The sequence below is a fragment of the Cyclopterus lumpus genome, chromosome 9 (genome assembly GCF_009769545.1).
Source record: "Cyclopterus lumpus isolate fCycLum1 chromosome 9, fCycLum1.pri, whole genome shotgun sequence".
Classification (NCBI taxonomy): Eukaryota; Metazoa; Chordata; class Actinopteri; order Perciformes; family Cyclopteridae; genus Cyclopterus; species Cyclopterus lumpus.
Genome location: NC_046974.1, coordinates 6,661,874 through 6,685,253, shown reverse-complemented (window position 1 = coordinate 6,685,253; position 23,380 = coordinate 6,661,874). Strand labels below are relative to the sequence as shown.

Here is a 23,380-nt window from a genome sequence, read left to right as displayed (position 1 = left end):
AATATCCTGGTTCTGAAACTGGAATGAAAGAAAGAGGAACAAGTGCCTTTGTTAACCGGCCTGACATGCAGATGCCTTCCAAAAGAAAGATTTCAGGGGATTATGAAAAAAAGACATGCTCTTTGTTTTCAAAAATTCAAGTGGCTCCATTTAACATTGGCCTGTCGCATCTGGTTTGCCAACAATGTCATTTGAAAAGTACAACAGTTCATTTAATTTCTTCTTCTTCTTCTTCAAAACACTGCATGTCATCTCATTCCAGCCAACTAGACCGGCAGCAAAACTTAAAGCGGCTGCAGCAGCTTTATGGATTATAAATTAGGCCGTTGAATGGAGTTTATTATAGCCTGGGCTCGGTAGGCGGGTATGAACCGTACACCTATACCGCACGTGATCATCAAGCACACTCCATGCTCTCAGTCTAGCGTCGGTGACTAACCGGAATGCGCACGAGGAGAGTGTTTAGAAAGAAAGAAAGAGAAACAGTAGGGGAGGTTTTCACTGAGGGGGTGTGTTTGTGTGTTATGCGGGAGGGAATGCCTCCACCCATATGTGCAGACGTATGTAAGCGAGAGAAACAGAGTGACGGGAGTGAGACGGGAAAGCACTCTTTCATTCCCCCCCTCTCCGCTGAGGATGGAACAACTGGATCGCAACGCCCCCCCCCCCCCCCCCCCCCCCCCCCCTCTACCCTACACCCATGAGCAATTAAGAGCGAGCGAGCAAACTGCTGCCTTTGAGGTGACGGGCACGCGCCTCCATCCTTTCGCACCCTTCAAGGAGACAACGTTTAGATATACATTTTAAGGCGATCATTCTTCATCCATCTTCTTAAAGCGTGGCACGCCGTGTTTCTGTGGATTATGTGAAGGTGGCCGCCGGATCCCGAGGACGCGAGTGCGTCAAGAGAGAGAGAGAGAGAGAGAGAGAGAGAGAGAGAGAGAGAGAGAGAGAGAGAGCGCGCGGTATCCAACAAGTGGATGCATCAGATTTGCTCTCAGCAAACAAAACGCCGGAGACCCGGAAAAACACGTATAGAAACCCGGTGGATTGATGCGCTCCAAGTCAGCCTGCCGTCTACACCTGCAGATGTGGAGCTTGTCCTGCTTGGTGGTGATGTATATATGTGCGCATTGTCTCGGCCCGAGGTAGTTGTTTTATTATTTTTTATTTGAGTGACTTCGCGTATCATTTCGCGAGAGAGAGAGAGAAAAACAAAATAACCCAACTGCAATGAGGTAAGCCACCCGACATTGAATTCCCTCAGTCATTGACCGAAAAGCGAAATTTCAGCGGACACGCTGCGGTATCCACCGCCGCCCACCTCACCCCCCCCCCACCCTCCCCCCCCCCACCCTCCCCCCCCCCACCCATCCATGGACTCGCTTCTCCGTTCCCTCGGTGACCGTGGGGGGGAAGTTGGGAACCTCTCCTTAGACATCTCTGTATGACGAGGGCGCAGGTGGCCACCAAAGGTCGCAGTCATGCCGATGCGGGCAGTCACCTCCTCGTTGATGTACCGGGGCATCTGCACCATCCCCGACCTCCTCTCCTACGGCGCCCCGGTGAACCTGCCCGAAGACGAAGTTGAAGGTGAGACGCGTTACCTGTTTGCGCGCAACCCCGGGGGGGTGGGGGGGGGGGGGGTATTCACGACATGGCTCACGCAGTGTCGGTGTATGTGTGGTCACACTCCCCGTCGGTGGAGCTCACACGCGGTCAGCACCTTGGACAGCGCTTTGGAGATCCAGATGTGAAAAGAGATGTTTACAGCTTATAGACAGGCCTGTTTTAGGGTTTGGTATTTATTTTTGGAAGACCCCCCACCCCCCCACCCTTTCCTGATGTTGATATATGAATGAGAGAGAGTGCAAAACTAATCACCCACTTTGTTATCAGTGTTACTCTCAGATCAGCTATCTTGTTCCAATTATTCTTTCATTGATTGGGAATATAGATTTGCAGCTCATTCCAGAGGGTTGGTCACATATTTGTGCTCCGGTGTGGAGCCGATTTGGTGAATGAAACAATTGCGTCCCTGCACCCTTTCTGTCAAAGTGTTGCTTCTTCGGGGAAAGCCACGATGCTTCGGCTCTAGAAGCAGAAGCTCTTGGGTTCGACATTTGGTTCACGGAAGCCCAGTTTCACTGGTCCATTAAGTCTTTCCACACATATTTTCTGTTATGCTAAACGCTTCAACCGACATCTCTTGATATAATGAAATAATACTAATCTCTCTGCATCAATGTAGACAATTCAACCTCCACATCACTGTCTGCCAAAAGAAGCATCTTCACAGGGTGTCATTTCTTCTTCTTCTTCTTCCTTTCCTGAGAATATTCATGCCTAGAGCACACCATCATCCAGCGGCCGCATAGAGTCCCAGAGCGAGTAAGTTCTTGCGTAGTTGCCCGTGTCCTTAGTGCGGCAGCAGATGTACGATCCCTGCAGAGGGATTTGATCAGTGCGCCTCTCGTCCTTGTTACATTTTTTTTTTTTTTTCAATAATGCAAACATTGTGAGGCAAAGAATGTGGGGACGCATGCGGATCTGACTGGTCTGCATGTGTACAGATCTAGGGGAGATCACGTGTGCACACATGTTTTTAAAAGTATATCCGATAAGGCTTCGATTGAATTGCAGACGAGCTGGGACTCGTAGGGAACCGTCAGTGGACGCTGGTGCAGAATATCCCGGGGAGGAATCAAAAATAGACTGTGAATTGAACCAGGAATGTACCCCACAATGACACAGCCACACACTCCTTGGTGTCACACTGGTTTAAATCTCGCATCACAGTCGGCGGGCACATTCAGTGCAGAAGTTGAAGATAATTAGGAGACGAGGCCAAATATGAATTTAGTTTCAACTCCCGAAAAGGTGTTCAGTGAACGGCCTCGGCCATCTGGGGTCCAGGATAGATCAGGCTGCTTTTGGAGGTGCCATTTTCTTCTTTCTCCTTCTTCTGTTATCTTTGACAGCCATTAAACTGAGTCTGGGATAAAAAGACAAGTGTCAACATGTCAGTGTCAAAAGCGATCTTTGCACGATGTCATGCCCACCACCATAACGCACCATCACTCGATTTCCAGTGTACAGAGACCTCGCGTGGCAGACATACTGTATATTAGATGGATGGATGCACAGGGAAAAATATTATATATATATATATATTTCAATCTTTTTTTAAAAAACTTTTTTTTGTTATTGACTTGAAAAAAAGATGCTTTTTGGTGAGGAATCTCAGTTTCCTCGTCACCCTCCCCACTATAATTTACGGTCAGCTTCGGTTGCAACAAACAGACAAGCGCGTCACTGTGGCTCCAGTTAGTCGAACCCACTTGCGTGCCCAACACTCCGCTCAAGACAAAGTGCTCCTCTTGGGCTCCGCAGCTCAACTCATCGTGGCACTTTGAGTGGAGAAGCCACCGAGGCTTTGCGGTGGCGAACAGGAAAAGCCCCGAGGTGACGCACAGTTAACAGCGGCTCCCTTTTCCAGCTGCGGTAGAGCATTAGTGATCCCCGTGTGAGGGATGTCTTGCAGGTTGTGAGAGAGGCAGACCTTTTTTTTTTTTTTTTCTAAAGGCATGTGTGTGTGTCGCCGAGGAGATCGAATGCTGTTGTCAAGAGTGAGGTTCACAAAATGGGAGCGAAAACAAAACGAGACAGGGCTGATTGGTTTTGTTGGATAACAGCGAAAGAAAGTGACACGATTTCTGCTTTCTGCTATATTTTGATGAGCTTGTCGGTTGCCTTTGCCGTTGTCATATTACTAGTGCTACAAGCGAGCGAGCAGCTGGCATCACAACGCATTTTTACCTCCAAAAGAAATGTCATGTTGCATGATACACACACCTCCTTATTGCACTTATTTCATTTAGTTCATTTCTGCTGTGATTTAGACACTTCCTGAAGGGTCCAGGCCCCCCTTCAAAACATACTAAACAGTGTGTTATATGCTTTATTTTTAAATGATTCCAACTATTACTTCTGCTTTGGGTCAGCTGTAAAACATGGTTAAATACAATGGATATTATTATATTTTCTTATACAGTTACGTAACACGCGCACACTTGGTTTCACACAGCGGTCTCCTGGGTTAAAGTCCTGTGTCTGCGTGGCCTGGTAACTATTGTTGACTTTCTCCTTTTTTTATAATTTTTATTATGTTTTGGAGAAACATGCCATTCAAGCATTTCTTTGCTGTGATAACAATGCTTTCATACAAAGCTTGCAGATTTAATGAAGGTAACAGCAACATGTGGAAGGGTTTTCCACTTCAAATCGTTGAATATAATGGTATTTAATAAAAGTCAGAAGAGCGGAAGGAAACATTTAAAATGCGAACATTCTGCAAATATAATAATTATATATACATGCAGCAGTAGGATCTCTCAGACCCCCAAAACCCAGAGGAAGTAAAGCCAATTTCAACAGAACACAATGTCCTTGTGCTTCCCAGATGGCAGAAAGCGGTAGAAGTCAATCATTTTTAAAATCATGATATCAATTCATTAATCCTGAGCGGCCGGTTTGCTTCTCGTCACCGTGCTCATCTCTTGAGAGGCGGGCGTGGATTGCCTGGAAGTGTCACATACAGAGAGACGGGGATTTGACACTGAAACGAAAAAGCACATTAGTGAACGCGCGTGTGTGTGTGTGTGTGTGTGTGTGTGTGTGTGTGTGTGTGTGTGTGTGTGTGTGTGTGTGAGTGCATGTATAAGCACAGGTGGCTCAAACACTACTCGCACGGCCATTTTCAATTACTGTTTTGGACACCGCAGGGATTGGACCAGTGGCACCAAACTATACGGCCAGAGAAGGCTGTCAAAGCTATAATTAGAACAAAACGCTAGTTTTCATCCTCTGTGTGTGTGTGTGCGTGTGTGTGTGTGTATAAGGTATAGGTGTGGGAATGGGGAGGGGGGAGGGCACAACAATGCAAGCATGCATTCAACACTCCACATCAGGCTCCACATTCTCCATTTCCCCTCCTACACAAGAGGGACGGAACAAAAATAATAACTGTTGGCCATATTACCGGAGCTTGATATAGTTTAGACCTCCTCCACCACTGAAAACACACACACACACACACACACACACACAGAGCTCAGTGTCAATATCACTGCAGGTGGAATTAAGTGGGCAGCCATTTCCACACTGCCCAACAGCAGCCCGACTTCAGAACCGTCCCGGGGCCGAGCTTAAAGTATTTGTAACGGGTCCCAGAGTGGAGCTCTTGTTAAACGGGCGCCAGAAGTTTCCTGTCGACACACAAAGCAAAAGATAAGGCCGGATCAGAATGGTCGCATCCTTCCCGTGAAGGTCAGGCCAGTTCATCCATCGCTCCAGTTCAAATCTGCTCTCTTTCCTTTAGTCGTATAACATGTGTTATTGTCATAGAATGATACAAATCCCAATGTCTTCGGCGAACCGTTTCCTTGTTGCAGACAGATTTCCTCAAAACGCCTTTATTAATTTCTAAATGAAAATAGAATTTATTCACAACATGCTGATATTAAAAAAGGTAAATTAATTAATTCAACGTGCAACGAGCGAGCTGCTGGAAATGATTAACAAAAAAAGGGTTATTCGCCGTTATGCTTTAAAACCAGGAAACATCATTTATTAGGGAAAGTAGTAGAAGCCACAGATGTAAAATTAAATTCATTAAAAAAAATCAAAAAAAAAATCTAAATGTTCGTTATTCTTGCTCATATCACACAAATGCAGAAAAAAAAAATACAAACAGAATAAGAGAAGCAGACAAGGGGAATTGATCATATTTGACACAGGAACCAGAATATCAGAAGAAAACCTCAATGTACGCCAGAATTATGGATTTACATCCATAAACATGTTTAATGACACGTGTTTTTGTTTTTCCAGCTCTGGTGTGTTTGGTTGGGCCTGAAGGTCTTAATTAAGGTCTCTTAATCATTGTCAAGGGCACATACCAGTGTTTCCCAGGCCCGGCCCGTCACAAAATCTCCCGAGGAGCATTTCAAGCTCGCGTTGTGACCGTCTGCCGAAATTGAAATCGAAATCAATCATCGAAATCGAAATCTCTCCATTAGTTTCACGCTCGTTGGCGAGAGAAAGGGCCTTTTTTTCCCTCGTCTCCACATCTAACACAGATCGGGGTTGTCAATTCCCCCCCACCCCCCCCGGAGATGTCTGAAACGGGAAGCGATTGGATTAATGGAAGCGAAGCAACCGGACCCTAAAGCTGGATTTATAAACACAACACATTTCATTTAGATTTCATTCAGTATTGTTTGCGGTGGAGACTGAGAAGGAGATGATTACTGATATCTTCTGGTTTTCAGTCATGCTTGCAGCGTTGGCTCCAGGACCAGCATTGTGAGATGGTCGCTCATCCCCCAGTAAGGCCCAGACATACAGTGGGGCAACAAAGTATTTAGTCAGCCACCAATTGTGCAAGTTCTCCCACTTAAAAAGATGAGAGATGCCTGTAATTTTTTATCATAGGTACACTTCAACTATGAGAGACAGAATGGGGGGAAAGAATCCAGGAAATTCTACATTGTAGGATTTTTAATGAGATAATTGGTAAATTCCTCGGTAAAATAAGTATTTGGTGAACTACAAACAAGCAAGATTTCTGGCTCTCACAGACCTGTAACTTCTTCTTTAAGAGGCTCCTCTGTCCTCCATTTGTTACCTGTATTAATGGCACCTGTTTGAACTTGTTATCAGTATAAAGGACACCCGTCCACAACCTCAAACAGTCACACTCCAAACTCCACTATGGGCAAGACCAAAGAGCTGTCAAAGGACACCAGAAACAAAATTGTAGACCTGCACCGGGTTGGGAAGACTGAATCTGCAATAGGTAAGCAGCTTGGTGTGAAGAAATCAACTGTGGGAGCAATTATTAGAAAATGGAAGACATACAAGACCAGTGATATTCTCTCTCGATCTGGGGCTCCACGCAAGATCTCACCCCGTGGGGTCAAAATGATCACAAGAACGGTGAACAAAAATCCCAGAACCACACGGGGGGGGGGACCTAGTGAATGACCTGCTGGGACCAAAGTAACAAAGGCTACCATCAGTAACACACTACGCCGCCAGGGACTCAAATCCTGCAGTGCCAGACGTGTCCCCCTGCTTAAGCCAGTACATGTCCAGGCCCGTCTGAAGTTTGCTAGGGAGCATTTAGATGATCCAGAAGAGGATTGGGAGTATGCCTTATGGTCAGATGAAACCAAAATAGAACATTTTGGTAAAAACTCAACTCGTCGTGTTTGGAGGAGAAAGAATGCAGAGTTGCATCCAAAGAACACCTACTGTGAAGCATGGGGGTGGAAACATCATGCTTTTGGGGCTGTTTTTCTACAAGGGGACCAGGACGACCGATCCGTGTAAAGGAAAGAATGAATGGGGCCATGTATCGTGAGATTTTGAGTAAAAAACCTCCTTCCATCAGCAAGGGCATTGAAGATGAAACATGGCTGGGTCTTTCAGCATGACCATGATCCCAAACACACCGCCCGGGCAACGAAGGAGTGGCTTCGTAAGAAGCATTTCAAGGTCCCGGAGTGGCCTAGCCAGTCTCCAGATCTCAACCCCATAGAAAATCTGTGGAGGGAGTTGAAAGTCCGTGTTGCCCAGCGACAGCCCCAAAACATCACCGCTCTAGAGGAGATCTGCATGGAGGAATGGGCCAAAATACCAGCAACAGTGTGTGAAAAGCTTGTGAAGACTTACAGAAAACATTTGACCTCTGTCATTGCCAACAAAGGGTATATAACAAAGTATTGAGATGAACTTTTGTTATTGACCAAATACTTATTTTCCACCTTAATTTGCTAATAAATTCTTTAAAAATGTGATTTTCTGGATTGTTTCTTCTCATTTTGTCTCTTATTGTTGAGGTATACCTATGATGAAAATTACAGGCCTCTCTCATCTTTTTGAGTGGGAGAACTTGCACAATTGGTGGCTGACTAAATACTTTTTTGCCCCACTGTACATGAACTATTACAGCAGTTGGATTGGAAAACTATTGGTGCTTTATACGTATATTAATATACACATGACACTTTAATATACTTGTTTTAATGTACTCTTATTTGTTTCTCCAAAAGTGGATTCTCTCAACTTTTTGCCCCCGAGGCTAACGTTTTTTCTTTTTCTTTCTTTCTTCTTCCAAATCAATCATTCCCCACGTTGCAGCCCAAAAGCACTTCCCCACGTTCAAAATAATGGAGGCAGCGGGCGATTTCGCCACCTGATCCAGAGTTGAGTGCAGCCCCATTACACAAGGGATGAAATTAGTCCACCAAAAAGTGGGCTTTTGAGTACATAGACCTCCTAAACTAATGTATTTGGATCACAGCTCAAGTGTGTCAGAGAAAAATAAACTCAGTGGGTGCAGGAATGTGAGGTTGAATGTGAAACCGGCCAAAATATATTAACCCGTTACACGAGAATACTGAAGGAAAAGCCTGTTGGTCTAAACTCTGATAGTCAGTGCAGTGGCTTGTGGACAGGACTAAATGTATTTTTTTAATATTTACCTCACACGTGTCCTTGAGTTGTAAATATGCATTCAAGAATATTTCCCCAAGATGTTCTGAATTCCACTGTGCGTAAAAAAATATATAAAATAAAATAATAGCTTGCCCTCGGTAGTAACGCACGCCTCTTTTTCATAATTTTGGAGACGCTGCAAATCGCGTTGACTGACAGCTGCTCACAAAAACAACCACCTGACACGGCTGCGTTTCTACCGGCTTAACAAAAAAAAACTGCCTGCGAGGCGATCGCGATGTGTTTTCTGCTCCACTCCTACTTGGAGCTGCAGCAGAAAACATTGACTCATCCCTTTCGCCCCGAGGCGGAGGGTCGACTTCCATTCCTTTGGAAATACTTACATGAATACAAATGAAGGTATTTAAAGACTCCGACATCTGCTCGGCAAGACAGAAATGATGCACGTAACGTATCGCTGGTGCAGAATCGGTGGGCGTTGTGGGGGTGAGCTTCCAAGGGGGTCAACCGCGACTTGTTTTTTTTAAAAAAACAGATGCTGCTAAGATGATTTTTTGATACACGCTGGCTCGTTTTCACAAGTGTGCAAATGATCCAGATGTGTTTGTTTACCAAAACCAAACCACTCTCCTATTCATCAGCTATTAGCAAAAGGCTCTCTCTCCTGTGGAGACAAAATTAGTCCAATTATTGTTTCTCTTATGGAAATAAAAACATCTAGTTTTACCCTCAAATTGGATCCCCTAAACGGTTTGTTTCCCCTCGCAGAGACGAGAGCTTTTCATGCCTTCCTGTGGAAAAGAAAGAACAGTTCCTCGTCGAAGCGTTCTCTCTGTGAAATAACAGTGAAACAAAAAAGTGATTCACCACTGTGTGCCTTTCAAATCCTTTTGACAATGCAACACGTCTCACAAACATCGTTTCACAACTCGGATGGCTTTTGTTAAATTATTAACAAAGAAGAGAGACGTGCGGCAACACTTGCCGCTGTAATTGTTCAATTACGGCGATGCCTAAAAAAAAAAAAAGAAGCCTGCGACGTATTCGGAGTTCACTGTCAGAGTTTGACTTGGTGGTGTTTTGGATTCATTCGTTTTGAATCTACATAACACTAAAGCAGGACGGTGACATGGTGTGTGTGGAGGTCAGCTGATGGATCTGCAGTGAAAGCCTCTGAGGCTCCTCTGATCCTCATCGGATAAAAACACAAAGGGCAAAAAAAAAGAGACACGAGCGAGACGGGAAGATTAACGTCATCCATGTTGGAAAAGCACGTGGGTTGGTGACCTTAATAATAATAATAATAATAATACATTATATTTGTATTGCACTTCATATTTAGCAATCTCAAAGTGCTACAGAGCAGAAAGTTAAAACAAGAACATTTTAAGATGAATTTAAAATAAATTTAAAAGCAGAGCCTATAGAGGATATTTTAGCAGTAAGCTTTCTTAAAAAGGAGAGTTTTCGGGTCACGTTTAAAAGCCTCTGCAGTCTGTGGGGCCCTCAGATGGTCGGGGAGGGTGTTCCACAGCCTCGGAGCTGCAGAGGAAAAGGCCCGATCGCCCATATAGTGCGGAGTTTGGTTCTGGGGACTTGGAGCTTGGTTCTGGGGACTTGGAGCTTGGTTCTGGGGACTTGGAGTTTGGTTCTGGGGACTTGGAGCTTGGTTCTGGGGACTTGGAGCTTGGTTCTGGGGACTTGGAGGGTGTATTTGGTTGTAGAAGGGAGGGTGAATGAGGAGGTCTGGAGGGTGAGTAGTTCTTTTAGGTATTGGGGGGGCATGTCCGTGAATGCACTGATGAGTGAGGAGGGAGAGCTTATACTCAATTCTGAGTGGGATGGAGAGCCAGTGTGATGATTTCAGAACGGGGGTGATGTGGTCGTATTTACGGACTCTTAACAGGATCCTGGCAGCGCTGTTCTGAATATGTTGCGGTCTCTGGATGTTCCTGTTAGAAATTCCGATGAGGAGAGCATTGCAGTAATCCAGTCTGGACGAGACAAAGGCGTGGACAAGCTTCTCTGCATCTGTCCTTACAGACATGCTGCACCGGGGACACCCATTAAAAGCACCCTGCTCGTATTTAATCGGGATGAGAGTCATAAAGCTCCCTTTTGTGCGTCTTCCCGTCACTCAGCTCCATCCAGACAGACAGACAGACAGACAGGCAGACAGACATACAGGCAGACAGACAGGCAGATGAAGAAGCTCTGCTTGACATCGATGGGGATAAAAGCGTGAGAGCAGAGGGGGGGGGGGGGGGGGACCACCACGTGAAATCGCTTCTGAAGGGTTTAAAACTATTTTATAAGAGTGTGGTTTTTGTGGAAATGTTGCGCAGTTTGTTATGATATTATTAATTGAACCGTAATGTATAATTAATGGTATTCTGGAAATAACCACTACAAAGTGGTTGGTTCTCCATTGAGTTTAAGGTGCAATATGCAGATATGGCCACAGTTCTGTAATGAAAGATTAAAAAAAGATGAACATAATTTGAAGAGTTGTTGCCGTCGCGTCAATGACATCTATGTGCCCTGTGAAGCAGAGATATCTGCTGAAATGAGCATGCTTAGAAAGAAAAGAAAGACATTTACACTTTTATTCATCCCAGTGGGTAAATGCTTCTCTGCATTTGACCCACCCTTGGTTATTAAGGAGCGGGGGATCGAACCGGCTACTTTATGACCGCTCTACCCCATGAGCTACAGCCGACCCCTAAAGGTCTGTAGCTGTAGTTAGCGGTTCCGTCTTTGTAATGCCGGTTGTTCCTCGAGAGGCGATAGTGAGGTCACTGTAGCGTCCGGTCTGCTCTTCGTCCGTCATGGAAGGATGAAGGAGAAGAGCTGCCCCGAGGGTTTCAAAACAATGCATCCATGGTTTTTGTATGTTTTGATAGTTTGCTGATTGGATTGGTCCAATGTGGCCGCCAAGAAACTACCTTGCCGGGAGGAGAGCGTGGAGCAACTCCAATGGGAGCTCCCTCCCAGCCTCGTCTCTGGGAACCCGGATCTAAGCCAATAAACAAAACTATCAAAGCCTGCACGGAACACACAGCCCCCAGTAGGTGTAAACTACAGATTATAAAAGGTGGCCGTGTTATTTCGACCTTTGCTCTCAGAGTTTTGGGCAGGTCGTTCAAAAATGTTGCACATACGTATTCTTGCCCTGCTGCAAATGTAGAGAGTGTAATGGACTCAGCAGCAGAGGAGCGTGCTGCAAGGTATTACACGATGCATCTTCAAACCACAAAGGTGGACATATTCGCTCTCCAGAGGAGAGTTGAACGGAAAGGTTGATACCACACTTGTCTGTATAGGATAAATGTGAAGCTACGGCCGGCAGACAGTTAACAGCGTGGTAAAAAGGTACCAAAATGCTGTCGACCAGTAACCAAAAAAGAAGGATAATTCACAGTTTTAGGGCAAGTTATGTACCGGATTATTTGGTGATTCTGAGAAGTTGCCTGGCAACAAGAGACGATTTCAGCGAGTGACAGTGCCAGGCCATTACATTATAATAAATAACCCTCTGTAACACCTTTTGTCGTTCTACTTTCTTTAACAGTATCTAAATCTGCCAAACGGCACTTCTAAAGCTCATTGATTAACGCGCTATATCTGCTACAAAAACCAGAGCCAAGCAAGCTGTTTCTAGTCTTTGTGCTAAGCTAAGCTAATTGGCTGCTCACATTAGCGTCTCATCCAACTCTCCGCCAGAAAAAAAACAAACGTATCAAAATTGCCTATTTAAAAAAAAAAAGGAGGTATTTCAAAGAGATGCAGGCTTAGAAACTTAAAAAAATAAAATCCGCTAAAAAAGGTTGCACGGGGCATTTGATATTTTCCAATGCGACCACCTGATGTAGTCTCTCTGACATTCAGATCATAGCAACAGCTTCTCAGTTAATCAGTTCCTGTAATCATGACATCCTTCCTTGCCAAGTTGGACGTTGATGTAAAACATGCGGTGTAATTTAGCGGAGAGTACCACGAAGAGCTGTGATTACGGTTGTCGGGTCGGTTAAAGTCATTTATTCACATTTTGATCGATTGCCACGATGGAGAGGATCCAGCGGACTTTATTACCTGTGAAATTAACTGTGATGAGTTATGGAAGGTGAAGGTTCTTGGTAATATTTCCTCCCTTTGATGAACAATTGTGCAAAGTCGTCGACACCAGACAATAACAAGATCCGGAAGGGAAGAGAAACGAGACCCATAAGCGAGTGCGTTTCGGGTAACGTGGTGGAACTGATGAGGGAGTGTTGGATGAGCCGAGCGGAGGCTTTTGATTGTTCACTTCTGACCTTCGTTTGAGGGGCTTTTCAAGGGTTTTTCGCCGAGTGGGTATTAACCCCCCCCCCCCCCCCCCCCCCCCCCGTCTCATGGATGATGAGAACTTGAAGATTTGAAAAAAAATAAGACAGATCAATGAATTTTTCTCCCCGCTGGAAAAAATAAAAACCAGAAATGAACGACGTAGACGGGCTAACATTTCACAACCTTTCACCGATTTCAATCCTTTAAAAAAGTCATCCCGGGGATTTTTTTGCTTATTGCGGATAAAGCACCTCGACCTTTTCAACTTTCCTCCCTGTGGTCGCGGCAGTGTTGCATTGGCGAGGTTTACGCGCTTCACATTTCATAATGGGGGAGGAGGCTCGGTCCAAACCCAGAGATGGGATCTTTCCGTAAGACACAGATGACTTACACTCTGCCGTATATATATACCCCTTATGAATACGCCTGAGACTTATTAGAAGCCTGTTATGGTAATATTGAAATCTTCCTGGTGCCCAAGTCGGCCCGTATCCAGCTAAAGATGGATTATGGTTGCTATGGGTGTTTAAAAATAGTTGCCTAAGGTTCACACACACACACACACACACACACAGCAGTGTTTTTCTCACACTGATAAGGTCTTACATAAAGAGTGGGTGAGCTGCAATTACCGATCCAAAGCAGCCCTAAGCACATGCAGGTCTGTGTCGGAGGTTAAGAGGATTTCTATCCCGGAAAAACACAGACCAGACCCTGGATTACATTCACGGACACTTCCCCGCTACAAAAGACCCGGCATTGCTCCTGTTCTGCTCAAAGTGCACCGCGCGTAATTAGCAAAAGTTTTTCCCTCTGATGCTAAATTTAGCCAGAAAAAAAGCGGGGGGGGGGGGGGGGGGGGGGTTGAAAAGCTTTGCTCCAGGCATGCCTCGAGAACATCCCTGCGAATATTTCCCATGTGGTGCGCTGCCTTTTCTGCGAGGACGAGGAGCGTGCATTTCGCCCATTTTCTAACGATTACTTTTTAAAATCTTTTTTAAACACCCGGAGATGACGACATTTCTTAAAAATCTCGCGTTCACTCCGTCTCTGTGTCTTTTGGAAACCGTTGCGATGAAAGTGGACGTCGTTTGGGCCCCCCCCCCCCCCCTCCCTTGACATCGCCGTGAATCTAAGCCTCTTCCTGTTTGTCTCCATGAATCGGCTCCGTTTCCAAGTGACTCCCGGCTTCAGTCTAGTGCTGCGTACAGTTCACACATCCGCTGCAGTTCATTGATGTACAACACGATGCACCTTTCTCTTGTGGGAGGCTCAGCTTCAGATGCTCGGCTCTCTCCGCACACGGCTTTTCATCCTGTGTCAGATCTCCCCGCGGGGGAACCGCATTGGCATCGCGTCTTTTGAAGGCCAACGAGCACCTCTCGAACCATCAAAGCAAATATCGCCGCACGCTTTCAACCGATGCATTCACGCCGTCCGCCCCCCCCCCACCCCTGGTCTCCGAGAAACGAGTTGAAGATGCATGCGTCTTCTAAAAATGACACGTTTTATATCAATAAAAAAAAGGTACGAAAGTAAAAACGCAGTGGAACCCGGACGTGGGATTGCTGTCGTGTGAAGGAGACCGGAGAAATAAGGAACAAGAGGCCGTGACGGTCTAATTTAAAAAGGGAAAGGTAGGTTCATTACATGGATGGCATTTATGCCAGTTTCAATAGTTCAAAAAGAAGTCACATTTTATTTGAATTACTTTAATTACTCAGTGCCCACTTACTGTGTTGGCGTACCTTTATGACACAAGCTTTGTTCGTTGTTGTTTTGTTATCTCTCTGTAATTTGATTTGGGAACACGCAGGTTCAATTGCTTTAATTACGAGTGCCTAGTATTTAAATCCATTTATTTCAAGGCCACATGACTGGTAGTGAAACAGAATAATTCAGGCCGACACCAATATCATAACAATTCAGTTTTTTGTTCATTTTCGCCAAAGCATTTATTCACAATCAGAGAGAGAGAGAGAGAGAGAGAGCATTTATAAAAATAAAAAAAAGTGACAGTTTTCTAAATTACAATAGAGTCACTGTGGGAGCACCCGTGTGGATAATGCACCATTCTTTGGGCTCACCGAGTAAATTGAAAATGGAAGAACATGCACTCGTCTCCGTGAGGACAATCGAGGCGGATACACTCCCAAAGGGGTAGCGCTCGATCTGGACGACGTCAAAAAGGAGAAAGGATTAATTACGGTATACGGTGTGTCGGTACATTCTAGTGGGCCCTCTGTTTGTCTCGATATCGAGGCCTTTTTGATGATATATATATATATATATATATTTTTTTTTTTTGTGACACAAACCATTTGACAGAATACAGAGTGCCGTTTCATTACAACGCAACACAAACAAAATGCATATACGATAAACACACGTCGGGATGTTTTTGCTTCACCTTGGCCCTCGATCGTGACATAAAAGCTTTCGGTGGAGACGGAGCACTTCCTCAAACGGCGTTGGCACATTCTTTAAGAGCGCGTTCGCCTCGGCAGCTGAATGTTTTTCTTTTTTTCTTCTTCTTGTAATGGAAAGCCCGTCTTTTTCTAAAGTAAACAGATGGAGCAGGGGGACCTCAGATGGAGACTGAGGTTTTGCTATTCTATAAACAATAGGATCACATCCAGGGAACGACACGCACACACATACAGCTGGAGGCTCTCAATGACTCAAACTAAGACATTTTGTTAGGGGAAATTGTTTTTAAAAAAAAAAAGCTGCTGGGTTTCATAACCTGCGTGGCCGGACGTAATCCATTGCGCTACATGATTGTACCCACGTCCAGTGCCCGTGGCACGGCGTCGGTTCTGCGCTCGATTACGACGAGCCGGGTTCCCGAAGGCCCCCCGCGACACATCGAATGACACGCCGTTTTTCTGCCGTGGCCGAACAGCTGACACGTTTGTCTCGGCCTGTCGCGCTGCTGATTTTGCCCCCCCCCCCCCCCCCCCCCCCGAGGCTCGGCAGGCTCTGACACTTTTTTGTTTGTTTGTTGGGGTATGACACTTTAAGTGATTTAACAACAGCAAATTGGCTGTCAATTTAGAGTGTAAAAGTTAATTTAGATTCAAATGTGAATTCTTATTTTTTTGCCCACCTCGATGGGTAGTTATTGTGACCGTCACTCAGTTGTGCAACGGAAACGCTGTGCATTATTTAGCAACAACATTCAGCTCATTTTTTTTGTTGTTTTACATCATTCATTCAAAACCCGCTCTACATTTGTTTATTTTTTTTCCCCTCCATTTAAAAACTTTAACCATTCTTTCCTCCGAAAAAAAAACAAAACGCCGTAATCCCCTGAATCTCATCACACGGGGCACATCGTGACTCTCGCATTGGCTATTTAAATGACAGAGTTCCAACAGATTAGAGAGATTACAGATTTAACATGAAGATTTTCTGAAGATTTCCTTCTGGTATCATCTCGTATCATCTCCATATTAAGATTCATCTCCTGCTCTGCTCCTTATGTGCTAATCGGGCGTCTTTATTGGATTTTATTTTGCTGAGAATTGTCTATGGTTCTATATGTGTTCTTCTGTTCATCTCCATTAATAACTATTCTGCGGTTTCTGCTGCTAATGACGTTACTCCATGGAACGCAGTCCCATTCTCAGGTTATGTTAAAGGGGCTCTTCATTCGTTTAGTATTGCACTCCCATGAAGTCAAATGGATATTCATCGTTTTCTATCACTTATGAGTCAAGTTGGTTCTTCTCGAGGTCGAGAAGCTTCGGAAGGAGTATGGGAGTGTGACTGGACAGCGTCGGTGAGAGTCAACATGGCAGTGTGTGAGGAGACGTGAACACACTTAATGAATGAAAACCTCACACTTTGATGCTTCTTATTAACCGCCGTTATTACCGGCTCAACGAATGACCCACACGACATTCCCAACAAAGAGACCCTGAAGGTAGTTTATTCGACTTTAGAACGTTCCCTCGAGAACCCCAGGAGCGATTACGCAACTGTTATCACAGGTACTGGCCCCCTGGAAACGGGCCCTCCACGTCCCCGACATCAAGCAAGACGCACAGACCTTATTGCTTGTTTTACATCTCTTAGTTTCACTTTGTCGTATACTTTTGTGTCTCTTTGCAGTTGTTTTTGTGTCTTTATAGTCTTTTTGTGGTCATTTTGAGTCTCCTTCTGGTTGGTACGTGTCTCTTTAAGACCTGTACCTGACACTTTGGGCCCCTGGGTGTGTGCCCATAGTGATCCATCCATCCATAACATTAACTGTGTTAAAAAAAACCCAGATGATTTATTTAAGCTACTCATTTCTGACCGCCTTTGGCTATTATATATTCTTAAACACAATATTACATTCATTAGATATTCATCACCACCCGCATAACATTTTACACAAACACTGTGTGTTTTGGGCCATCTTAAAATCAGCTTTTCAGTGGATGGTAATATGAGGGCTTCAGCACTACTTTGGAGTTGACAGTAATTGTTTCAAATACTTGGTATCATATCATCTGTTTTGTCATTCATTTGCCTTCCTTTCTAAGAAACGATAGTACAGATGGGAAAATACCAAGCGCCAGAATATTACACTTCCCACACCTTGTTTGAGAAGACATGTTCTTGTAAAGGTTATTTTTGGCACTACATCTTTTTAGAGATTTTGGCAGTGTAGCAAAAATAAGACTTCATAGGTTTTTATTCATCCCCATCAAATTTAAATAGATCAGAGAGTATTACTTTATAATGTGTAAATTGTGTCCTGATCTCAGCGCTTTGTTTAAGGGTATTTATCTTATTTTGGCTCCTTTTCTTTTGTCATTTTACTGGTGGAATGTGTTCTCCTGAGCTGCCAACCCTCATATAACTATGACTCAAGCACTGATGCGGCATAACAAATGTGTCTTTGGTGCGTGGAACATTTCCCACTTTCATATCCTGCTCAGCCGTAAGACTTCAGCTCAGTGTGTGTGTGTGTGTGTGTGTGTGTGTGTGTGTGTTTTCTCTGCAGAGATCCGCGAGGCCTTTAAAGTGTTTGACCGTGATGGGAATGGGTTCATCTCAAAGCAGGAGCTGGGAATGGCCATGCGCTCCCTGGGCTACATGCCAAACGAGGTGGAGCTGGAAGTCATCATTCAGAGACTGGACATGGACGGTGAGGCAAACAAACAGCTGGGATTTTATTTGCCCACACAAAACTGGACTGGTTAAAAAAAATAAAAACAGCGACAATAAACAACAACTGTTCCTCTTTTTCTTCGCAGGCGACGGCCAGGTGGACTTTGAGGAGTTTGTCACGCTTCTGGGCCCAAAGCTGACGGCAGCCGGGTTGCCAGATAAGTTCAACGGCACCGACTTTGACTCCGTATTCTGGAAGGTGCTTATTATTCAGTCGTTTTTCTGCCCATTAGAAAAGAGAAATAGACGGCGGCTGTACCAAACATTTGGCCTCTGCCACCGTGCGCCTTTAAAAAAAAGGGAAAAAAGCGGTTTTAATTGCCGCATGCACTGGGTTGTTAACTGGGTTGTTAATGGGCCGATTTAAATCTTGGAGAAGTGTGGATTCCCTGGAGAACCCGCGTTCCTCGTGTGGCGACCGTCTTATTACTTAGAACATTAAAGTCATTTTTTATGTAAAATAGATATAAATGTATTTACAGACGCCTCATTAGATGATCGACTGCTCCCTTTGACAGCGGGGTGAAGTTAATGGGATGGCACTCGTTGGCTAAGCCTCCTTTGTTGTGGTTACGCGTGATGACAGCGGCCCGAGCGGCTGTCAGAAAGTGAGGCTCCAAATCGAGTGTGAAAGGAATCTGTGGGAATTCTTCTTGGTGCAGTCAGAGTACGGAAAGATATTCATAACCAGAGACACCTGCCGGGGGAGTCAAGAAAAACCCAAGAGACTGTTGCACATATTATATAACAGAATAGTATTATCGAGCATGTGCGGCTGGATTGATGACACGCAGCCTCCTGAGCAGAAAATGAGGAACACGGATCCTGGATTGGCTCTACTTTTACACAACGCTAGAGGTGAAATATAGAACTAAGGCAAAAATAGATTGATTTTTTATTTTATTTACATTGAATTCATGTAACGGCTAAAGAAAACAATTTTACATACAAAACACACAAGTGTCTGACACAATAGAATGCATTGCTATTAATGTAGGTTAATATATCATACAGTAACGCATCGGTAACCACGCTGCAATCCAATTATCTAATATATATAGTATAATAATAATAATAATAGGACAGGGGCAATACACACTTTGGATATCTTACATACGCTTTGTTGATAATTCTGCTGTTTTTTTATTCGGGTGAAATTCTTTATGCAGGACTGTTACTTGTAATGGAGTATTTTTATAGTGTATTTCTACTTTACTTCTTCCACCACCACATGATGCATAAGCAATTGTAACAGTTTAGAGAAAAGTAGTAGTTTTATTCTTAAATACATACTATTGTATTAAAAGTAATTCAATATTAGCATTTTAAACATCAACATTTAAACTGAAAAAAACAAGTTAAATGTTCTATATGCTGCGACTCGACTTAATCATCTAATGGGAATTTTACCTTGTGGGCCTTGTATTTCTATTGGATGTCAACTTGGTTTAAAAGTTATTTTGCCTTAATATGTTTAAAAAAAAAATATGTTTGTCATATTTCTATAAGCTGATTAAATGTACAGTGTCTAGAAATCTTTTCCATGCGCAGCTATTTAATCCGTTATTGTTCACAGCCTCTCCATGTGTTATGCGTGTGTGTTACGTGTGTGTGTTATGTGTGTGTGTTACGTGTGTGTGTTACGTGTGTGTGTGTGCTACGTGTGTGTTATGTGTGTGTGTGTTACGTGTGTGTGTTACGTGTGTGTGTGTTACGTGTGTGCATGTTACGTGTGTGTGTTACATGTGTGTGTTACATGTGTGTGTGTTACGTGTGTGTGTGTTACGTGTGTGTGTTACGTGTGTGCATGTTACGTGTGTGCATGTTACGTGTGTGTGTGTTACGTGTGTGCGTGTTACGTGTGTGTGTGTTACGTGTGTGTGTGTGTTACGTGTGTGTTACGTGTGTGTGTTACGTGTGTGTGTTACGTGTGTGTGTGTTACGTGTGTGCGTGTTACGTGTGTGTGTGTTACGTGTGTGTGTGTGTTACGTGTGTGTTACGTGTGTGTGTTACGTGTGTGTGTTACGTGTGTGTGTGTTACGTGTGTGCGTGTTACGTGTGTGTGTGTTACGTGTGTGTGTGTGTTACGTGTGTGTTACGTGTGTGTGTTACGTGTGTGTGTTACGTGTGTGTGTGTTACGTGTGTGTGTTACGTGTGTGTGTTACGTGTGTGCATGTTACGTGTGTGCATGTTACGTGTGTGTGTGTTACGTGTGTGCGTGTTACGTGTGTGTGTGTTACGTGTGTGCGTGTTACGTGTGTGTGTTACGTGTGTGTGTTACGTGTGTGTGTTACGTGTGTGTGTGTTACGTGGGTGTGTTACGTGGGTGTGTTACGTGGGTGTGTTACGTGTGTGTGTTACGTGGGTGTGTTATGTGTGTGTGTGGTACGTGTGTGTGTTACGTGTGTGTGTTACGTGTGTGTGTTACGTGTGTGTGTGTTACGTGTGTGTGTGTTACGTGGGTGTGTTACGTGTGTGTGTGTTACGTGTGTGTGTTACGTGTGTGTGTTACGTGTGTGTGTGTTACGTGGGTGTGTTACGTGGGTGTGTTACGTGTGTGTGTTACGTGTGTGTGTGTTACGTGGGTGTTACGTGGGTGTGTGTTACGTGGGTGTGTTACGTGCGTGCATTGGTGTAAGTTAACGCTCCGTTACGTCCGTCTCCAGTGTGACATGCAGAAGTTGACGGTGGAAGAGCTGAAGAGGCTCCTCTACGACACCTTCTGCGATCACCTTTCCATGAAGGACATCGAGAACATCATCATGACGGAGGAGAACCACATAGAAAACCCTGATGAATGCCAGGTGGATATAGACAGTAAGGAAGAACCCTTGTCTACTTTCACAGGCTACTGCTGTTCATGTGCAGCGGATGATGTCATGCTACAAAAGATGATGTCATGCTACAAAAGATGATGTCATGCTACAAAAGTCAACGTTGGAATTAAACATTGCGGTTATGTTGCATCTTAACCGCCGTTGAGTTTGACTAAATTTCCTTTTGATCTTCGGCTGCGACCACATTGAGAGACATTATTGTGACCTACTTAGTCTTAGACTTACATTTCAAAAGAGACGTCTGTAAATAAGCGGATGCTTTTTTTAAATGTATCTTAAATAGCAATTATTCAAGCCGTGAGCTCGTAAAGGTTGTAGAATTCACTGATAGTAAAATCCAGAGTTATTTTCTATTGTTTATGTGAGCGAGCATTTGGGCAGAGTCATTTTATACTAAATAACTTTCATAGGAAGGACATTTTAGAGCAGGCTATCTGCTCTAAAATGGGTTATATTGGGTTATATTGTTATATATAAAAAAAAATATATATATATATATATACATACATATATAAATATTATGTATGGAAGTGATAGAGGTCCAGTAAACCTGATCAACACTTCCCAGTTGCAATGTATTGAACAGAGCATGTCTAATTATAGTGACGCAGACATTGTGTCACTATGATTACAGACATGATTACAGACAATATATTACCAATAATGTCTTTTCGATTAACACAATACAGATTTCTCCTTTTTATAATTCCTCACGTCAAGAACTTGATGGAGCCCCGATACCAGTTGCTCCCATAAGGAGCTCAATAGATCACAATGTGTTCCTGCCGCTCACCGTATGAAAAACTGGATCATGTTATGTGATCATTTATCTAAAAGGGTAGTTTTACTGATTATTGAACCATCATTTCACAATTCCACGATTTACATAGCGAACATATTTTTTTGTTTTCAAAAATCATGAGCTGTTTTTCTCAGAGAGGAAATGACCGCTGGAGGTCATTACTGAAGTTAAAATCAATCTTGGAAGAAAAGAAAAAAACACAAGGAATATAAAAAACACAAGATACAATAGATATGAAAGTGTCTATTTCAATTTCATATCTTGGGTCCAACGCTGCTCTGCAGGGCATTCTTCAACTTTTTCTCGGAGCGCTGGTCTTTTGAGCATCTTTTAAAATGCCAGTCAGGCGCCGATCCGTGTGCTTGTTGATCCAAAACGGCAAACAACATTTCAATCTGGATGCAGAAACGCTGCGTACAGATGTGAAAACAAACTTCCCCGGCAGTTCTCCCCCTTTTTTTTATAATTGTGTTTGTGTAATTGTCAACGCTTTGTGACGAGCTCTTTCATTCGGAATCAAGATGGCTTTCAAGCATTAAATAACACCTGATTGAATAGACCTTCAGGTAATGTTTTTCCTCCCCCCCCCCCCACCCCCCTTCCAGCTTCCAGCCCGACGCAGCATGTCAAGCAAACCTGCGTGCGCAAGAGCCTGATATGCGCCTTCGCCATCGCTTTCATCATCAGCGTCATGCTCATCGCAGCCAATCAGGTGCTGCGGAGCGGCATGAAATAGGAGCGGCGGTATCTTCAGCCTTGACCACCACCCAAAGGCTGCCTTACAGATGACTGAAGAGATCAAGCTAACAAAATAAATAAAAGAGAACAACAACAACAACAACAAACACAGACAATCACGCAGCTGTAAAAACCCGCCGGCATACGACTGCAGAATAACTGGAGTTACGGGACACTACATGTGCAGGAATTATATACATATCACTCTCTTCTTAATACAATATTTAGTATTCATTAGCTATGTGCATTTGAGCAGTGTTGCATTCAGTATGGTGGCAGCTATAAAGAGAAGTGTCGTGACCGTCCAGTTCTGTATTTGTCCAGTGTATCATGCGGTTTATTATAAAAAAACACCAAAAAAAACAGTAGAAAGAATCTGTGAAAACATTGTGGGGACATTGGAGGAAATGTATTCCTGAGGCTGGAAGGTGTTATGTGCAGGTGAGCAAGGTGGACCAGGTGAGCAATGTGGAGCAGGTGAGCAAGGTGGACCAGGTGAGCAATGTGGAGCAGGTGAACACGGTGGAGCAGGTGAACAAGGTGGGAGCAGGTGAACAATGTGGAAGCAGGTGAACAAGGTGGAGCAGGTGAACAAGGTGGGAGCAGGTGAACAAGGTGGAGCAGGTGAGCAAGGTGGGAGCAGGTGAACAAGGTGGGAGCAGGTGAGCAAGGTGGGAGCAGGTGAACAAGGTGGAGCAGGTGAGCAAGGTGGGAGCAGGTGAACAAGGTGGAGCAGGTGAACAAGGTGGAGTAGGTGAGCAAGGTGGGAGCAGGTGAACAAGGTGGGAGCAGGTGAACAAGGTGGAGCAGGTGAGCAAGGTGGGAGCAGGTGAACAAGGTGGAGCAGGTGAACAAGGTGGACCAGGTGAGCAATGCGGAGCAGGTGAGCAATGTGGAGCAGGTGAACAAGGTGGAGCAGGTGAACAAGGTGGAGCAGGTGAACAAGGTGGACCAGGTGAACAAGGTGGAGCAGGTGAACAAGGTGGAGC

The 23,380-nt window shown here is 44.3% G+C and overlaps 1 protein-coding gene across 1 annotated transcript; it reads left to right on the top strand.

Annotated features, from left to right (window-relative positions):
• Positions 1-1,484: 1,484 nt before the first annotated feature.
• On the top strand, positions 1,485-22,389 carry LOC117736783 (calcium-binding protein 7). The gene is made up of 5 exons (XM_034542336.1): positions 1,485-1,593; positions 17,846-17,989; positions 18,099-18,211; positions 20,681-20,831; positions 22,259-22,389. Exons 1-5 carry the CDS (start codon positions 1,485-1,487, stop codon positions 22,387-22,389), a joined length of 648 nt encoding a protein of 215 aa, XP_034398227.1.
• Positions 22,390-23,380: the final 991 nt, after the last annotated feature.

Excerpts from the sequence above, each read along its gene's own strand:
- LOC117736783 (XM_034542336.1), top strand. The coding sequence starts at position 1,485 with ATGCCGATGCGGGCAGTCACCTCCTCGTTGATGTACCGGGGCATCTGC. Across the intron at positions 18,212-20,680 it reads TTGACTCCGTATTCTGGAAG|TGTGACATGCAGAAGTTGAC; the intron begins GTGCTTATTATT and ends GTCCGTCTCCAG. Across the intron at positions 20,832-22,258 it reads ATGCCAGGTGGATATAGACA|CTTCCAGCCCGACGCAGCAT; the intron begins GTAAGGAAGAAC and ends CCCCCCTTCCAG.